Source organism: Helianthus annuus, chromosome 4, assembly GCF_002127325.2.
Source record: "Helianthus annuus cultivar XRQ/B chromosome 4, HanXRQr2.0-SUNRISE, whole genome shotgun sequence".
NCBI lineage: Eukaryota > Viridiplantae > Streptophyta > Magnoliopsida > Asterales > Asteraceae > Helianthus > Helianthus annuus.
In genome coordinates this window covers 100649862-100655376 of record NC_035436.2, presented here as the reverse complement: position 1 = coordinate 100655376, position 5515 = coordinate 100649862, and the positions used below count along the sequence as shown (strand labels likewise).

Sequence of the window (5515 nt, the reverse complement as noted above, 5' to 3'; positions counted from 1 at the left end):
CCTAATTTTTATCAAACATAATGTCAACAAAAGCTAAATAAGTTAAGTTAGGTTAACCTACATATTACACAAAAGGTTCGATTAAGTTAAGTTAACCTACATATTACACATAAGCTAAATAACATCCATCCGCTCAACTCTCCGGTGGTAGATGGAAGTTGAGGACAGGCCTCCCAAATACGGAGACCACCAGGTGGAGCACTAAAGATGAGCTTGATAAGCTCATCGTCAGGTCAACTGTAGAAAAACCAACAGTGAACCAAATCAGACCCTAAACCCTGTTTTATAACATGATAATGACTAAATCTGACACTGATTAACTAACATTGGCCGATTATACCTTTGGTGTGGCAGATGATATAGCGGATTATCCAAAAGACCGGCATTTCCACTGAGAATGAAGCTAGCGGCTGTGGTTGTTGTGATCCGACGAGGAGAAGAATGATCGGACGAGGAGCAGAATGATCGGAAGAGGAGATGTCGCCGTCGCCGGAGAGACACGGATCGCCGGAGAAGAAGGTAAGGTCGATGGTGGGAAGGTTGGGGGTAATTATGCGGTGGTATGATTCTTATAGGGGGTGATGTATCAAATAAGCTTGACATAAGAGCAAAATGACATTTATACCCTTTGACCGTCAGGTTATTATGTTGACTAGTTACCCATTTTGACGCCGGGGGGTAAAAGTGCGACATAAGGTCAAACAGTGGGGGGTAAAATTGCAATTATTTCCTTAGGGAGGGTAGACATACCAATGACCCCTAACCTCATGGTGTAAAATTGCAGTTTACTCTATTATCTATTAACAAAAAAAATATGAATAAAATAAAATGGGGTAACAGATGTCCTGTTTCCAGTATCAGGCGTATTTCCGAATAAAACATAAATAATTTATTTACAAGAAAACAAATATAATGGTTTCTTTGCATCTCATCCCAAAGGGAAGGAAGGGATGGTGGCATTGTTGATCGTTGCATAAAGCAAGGCTGATCATTGATGCAATGCCATTCCAATCGTGAATACACACACCACACCACACCACACCACTATGCGATTTCATCACTCCATTTGATCGCCAAAAGCTATTCCAATTTCTCCTTTGGGTTTATTTACGTATATCTTTCTATCTACAAACAATACAATACAAAACCCTAGGCTAGGATTATTCTGTTTCAATTGATTTGGTTGTTGTTATTGTTTCAGGGGAGAAAATGGGGCCGATATCTTATATATTAATTGCATTCCCTTGCACAATTGGGGCCATTGCTTTGGCGCTTCTTCACATTTATAGGCATCTTTTGAATTATACTGAACCTACCTACCAACGCTTCATTGTCAGAATTATTTTTATGGTTCCGGTACATGACCCTTTTAAACATCACCCTTGTTTCACAATCTTTACTGTAGTTACCAATACAACTAGGCTGTAAACGAACCAAACGTTCTGTGAACAATTTACGAACCGTTCGGCGGGAAGTTCGTTTGTGTTCGTTGTTTATTAAACAAACGAACACGAACAAGAAATTTCATTCGTTTAGTTAAATGAACAAACATGAACAAAGGTCGTGTTTGTTCATTTATGTTCGTGAATGTTCGATAACGTGTTCGTTAGTGTTCGATAGTTCATTAGTGTTTCATTTTTATATTTTATTTAAATATTACAAGATCCCGACAAATAAAATACTTAATAAGTGTTAGTTTATTATATGATCTATTCATGAACGCGTGTTTGGGTTTGTTTGTTTGCTTCCATTTGTATTCATCAACCTTCATTTTCATTCGTTGCCAAACATTAACAAACAAACACAAACGAACACGAACATAAAATCTCGTTCGGTAAGTGTTCATGAACTGTTCGTGAACACATATATTCTTTAACAAACGAACATGAACAAGGTCTCGTTCGTGTTCGTTCGGTTCGTTTGCAGCCCTAAATACAACTGTCATCATGTCATGAATCATATTGACGATTTTGCACGCACAATAATTCTTATTTTTTACTTGGTCTTCTTGGCAGGTCTATGCATTGACATCTTTCCTGTCACTTGTTTTCAACGAGAGTTCAATCTATTTTAATTCCATTAGAGAAATGTGAGTATGTGATACTTTAGCTGTTATATTATACTTTTACTTGTTATTGAACTTGTTTGAGCATAATTGACATCTATCAGTATCAGGGGCGGACCTAGGTAGAGGTCTGGGTGGGCGGGCGCCATAGGTGTCAATAGCGAGCGTAGCGATCACTATAGCGCGCTACGTAGCGTATAGGCCTAGGCTCGCTATTAGGGTTGTAGTGATAATAACGACAAGTTTATATTATTTTTTTTTTGGTTTTTTAATATAAATAGCAATTAAATATAGCTATAAAATAGCTGGACTTTAGGTTTTTGTTAAATATACATGTAAAATAGCATATATACCAGGGTATTTTGATATAATTTACATATAAATTTTCTTTTAATTTTTTTTTCTAGTGTATATCGCTATTTATAAAATAGTTGCATGCTATTTATCGCTATTCGCTATGTAGCATATAGGTCCCTTATCGCTACTTGTCGTTATTCGCCATTAACAACTATGGCGGGCGCACCCCTTGAGAAAAAAAAATTAGTGTATTTTAAAGGGCAAAATCCCGATCACACTCCTTGAAAATTTGGTTAAACCCCTTGTTCGCACCCCTTGAAAATATTTTCTGGATCCGCCACTAAGATAAATGTACACACACATATACGTATGTAGTGGTGGGTTCAAAGTAGATTCACTAAATATATAGTAACCGCTTTATTCAGCTATTGTTGCATGCTCTCGACACATGACGCATACATGTACTCTATTCTGGTGGATTATATAATGAATCAAACCCTTTATATGATTATATTGTTTTTGTTTTGGATGCAGTACGTGATTTGTTCTGGTTGCATTCAGAGTATAAACATGTTTATAACGTTCTGTATCCTGATTTTTTCAGATATGAAGCGTGGGTTATATACAATTTTCTATCACTGTGTCTTGAATGGGTGGGCGGTCCAGGTGCTGTTGTTTTAAGTCTTACGGGACGTGTTCTTAAGCCCAACTGGTGTTTGATGACATGTTGCTTCCCTCCAATTCCACTAGACGGGTCGGTCAGTCAGTTCTACTTATGTTGAGTCAGAGTCAAACTCATTATGTATTTTTATAAATCTGATAATGCAGACGTTTTATACGGAGATGCAAGCAAGGGTGTTTGCAGTTTGTTATTCTTAAGCCTATCTTGGTGGCAGTTACATTCATTCTGTATGCAAAGGGGAAATACCAAGACGGAAATTTCAGTGCAAAGCAGTCGTACCTGTATATCACAATCATATACACGATTTCATACTCTATGGCGCTGTATGCGTTGGCCTTGTTTTATGTAGCGTGCAGGGATTTGCTACAACCCTTTAATCCGGTTCCGAAATTCATCATTATCAAGAGCGTCGTCTTTTTGACCTATTGGCAGGTAAACAACTTCTACTTTGTTGGTAAATGTAAGAACCAGTCAAAGCTTTTAAAACATCAGTTTTTTTTTTTTTTTTTTAGAATTGTTATTGGTGATGGGTTTGTTTTATGCTCTCAGGGTGTTTTGGTTTTTCTTGCTGCAAAATCTGGACATATAAAAAACGTAGAGGACGCTGCTGAATTTCAGAGCTTCATAATTTGCGTTGAGATGCTTATTGCAGCCTTGGGCCATCTTTATGCTTTTCCGTATAAGGAATATGCCGGAGCCAACATTGGCGCTTCATGTGGATTTGGAGCTAGTCTTGCGCATGCTTTGTCATTAACCGACTTCTATGAAGACACTGTTCACCAGGTTTGTTTATTAATCTTGAGTATTAAAGGTAGTTTATGATTACAATCATCAATTAATTTTGTTGCAGTTTGCACCGGCTTACCATGATTACGTACTCTACAATCATACTAATGACACTGGTGGTGGTGGTGGTGATGAAGGTGCAAGAAAGTACCGGACTAAGACCTTTGTCCCAACAGGTTCTGAGATGGAAAATGTACGCAAAAACAAACAAGCCAAGTCACCCACGGCCCTGAGCCCCAAAGGAACAGCAAAACCAGAGACAATGAAATCAAATTCAGCTTCTACACCACATGACCTCACACTCATTGACATGGATATGCAGGCGCCTCCTACTAAAGATAGTCGGAACAAGTGATTAAGACTTGGTCATGAAATACGCTACTAGGGTTGTATGCGTAGTGAACATAGTCTTTATATTGATTTTTATGTGGTGCATAGTTGTACATGCAAAATCGTCATATGCGTTTGGATTTTAGAGTTTTATAACACGGGATGAAGTTGACAGGTCGTTTCGCCCATCTTGTTTGGTTTGATGTTACGGCATTTATTTGTTAGGAAAATTTTTTGGGGCTCACTAATACATTGATAAAACATATTTGCTATAACACTACTTTTTTTTTCCTTTTATTATAACACTTCTCTTTGGAGGATTATGACCTCCTGTGAGGTGTTTTTGTAATATGGCTTAAACTAAAAAAAGCCGAAACTTGGAACTGAATGTGTTCAAATATAGGCCCTTCAAATTCACTTTACGAAAAAGGTTTAGATTAATAAATAATATATGTTTTATTAAATTAATAAATAAGAAATAACAATCACTCGTGCTCTAGTGGTGATCACGGGTATTTAAGTTCCACCTATGGTGGGTCCGGGTGAGTTTTCCCCTCAAGGTCTCAAGTTCGAGTCTTGGTGATAGAGGTTTCTCATTGAGGGGTTTAAATTGGAGATCTGTTATGCGATGGGGCTCTCTAGCGCGACCAGATTAAGACAACGTATGCTACACCTCCCGACATTCACGAATAATTCACATTTAAAAAAAAAGAAAATAAAAAAATAGAAGATGAAACGTCAAATCATATTTGTACATATGCATTCTTTATTAGATAAAGGATCAAAAATGAAAAGTGTACTAGAAGCGGCTGAACCTATCCTTATCCATATTAAAAACTGGGAAAATTACGGCAGTAGCCGCTTGACCAAGCTTTTTACGAAAATAGCCATTTGACCAGGCTTTATGCATCTTCTCATCCAAGTGAACCCCCATTTTATGCACCTTCAATCCAGCCACAACCAAGCGAACACGTGTCCCTCTTACCTGAACCGGCTTTATGCCGCCACACATGTCAGCCGAGCCGCTACAAGTACAAGCCGAGCCGCTTCGCCCCCTGCCCCACAAGTACAAGCCGAGCCGCTACAAGTACAAGCCGAGCCGCTTCAGTAGTACTTTTTAAAAAATATCAAAATACATCAAAAAAATATCAAAATACATCAAAAAAATATCAAAATACATCAAAAAAATATCAAAATACTCTTTTCTCCATATTTTTTTATGAAGGCCGTCTAAGAAAAATATCAAAAAAATTTATACACATACTAGCGGCTTAGATCCAGGGTGTAGCGGCTTGGAATGGGGCAAAGCGGCTCGGCTTGGCCATGAAGCCGCTCGGCTTGGCAGTACCACAAAG

At 38.0% G+C, this 5515-nt stretch overlaps 1 protein-coding gene across 1 annotated transcript; it reads left to right on the top strand.

Annotated features, from left to right (window-relative positions):
• Positions 1–910: 910 nt before the first annotated feature.
• On the top strand, positions 911–4348 carry LOC110868200 (transmembrane protein 184A). The gene is made up of 7 exons (XM_022117302.2): positions 911–1111; positions 1202–1356; positions 2016–2089; positions 2967–3116; positions 3191–3476; positions 3594–3827; positions 3895–4348. Exons 2-7 carry the CDS (start codon positions 1210–1212, stop codon positions 4183–4185), a joined length of 1182 nt encoding a protein of 393 aa, XP_021972994.1. The 5' UTR covers positions 911–1111; positions 1202–1209; the 3' UTR covers positions 4186–4348.
• The last annotated feature ends 1167 nt before the right edge of the window (positions 4349–5515 follow it).

Excerpts from the sequence above, each read along its gene's own strand:
- LOC110868200 (XM_022117302.2), top strand. The coding sequence starts at position 1,210 with ATGGGGCCGATATCTTATATATTAATTGCATTCCCTTGCACAATTGGG. Across the intron at positions 2,090-2,966 it reads TTTAATTCCATTAGAGAAAT|ATATGAAGCGTGGGTTATAT; the intron begins GTGAGTATGTGA and ends TGATTTTTTCAG. Across the intron at positions 3,828-3,894 it reads ATGAAGACACTGTTCACCAG|TTTGCACCGGCTTACCATGA; the intron begins GTTTGTTTATTA and ends ATTTTGTTGCAG.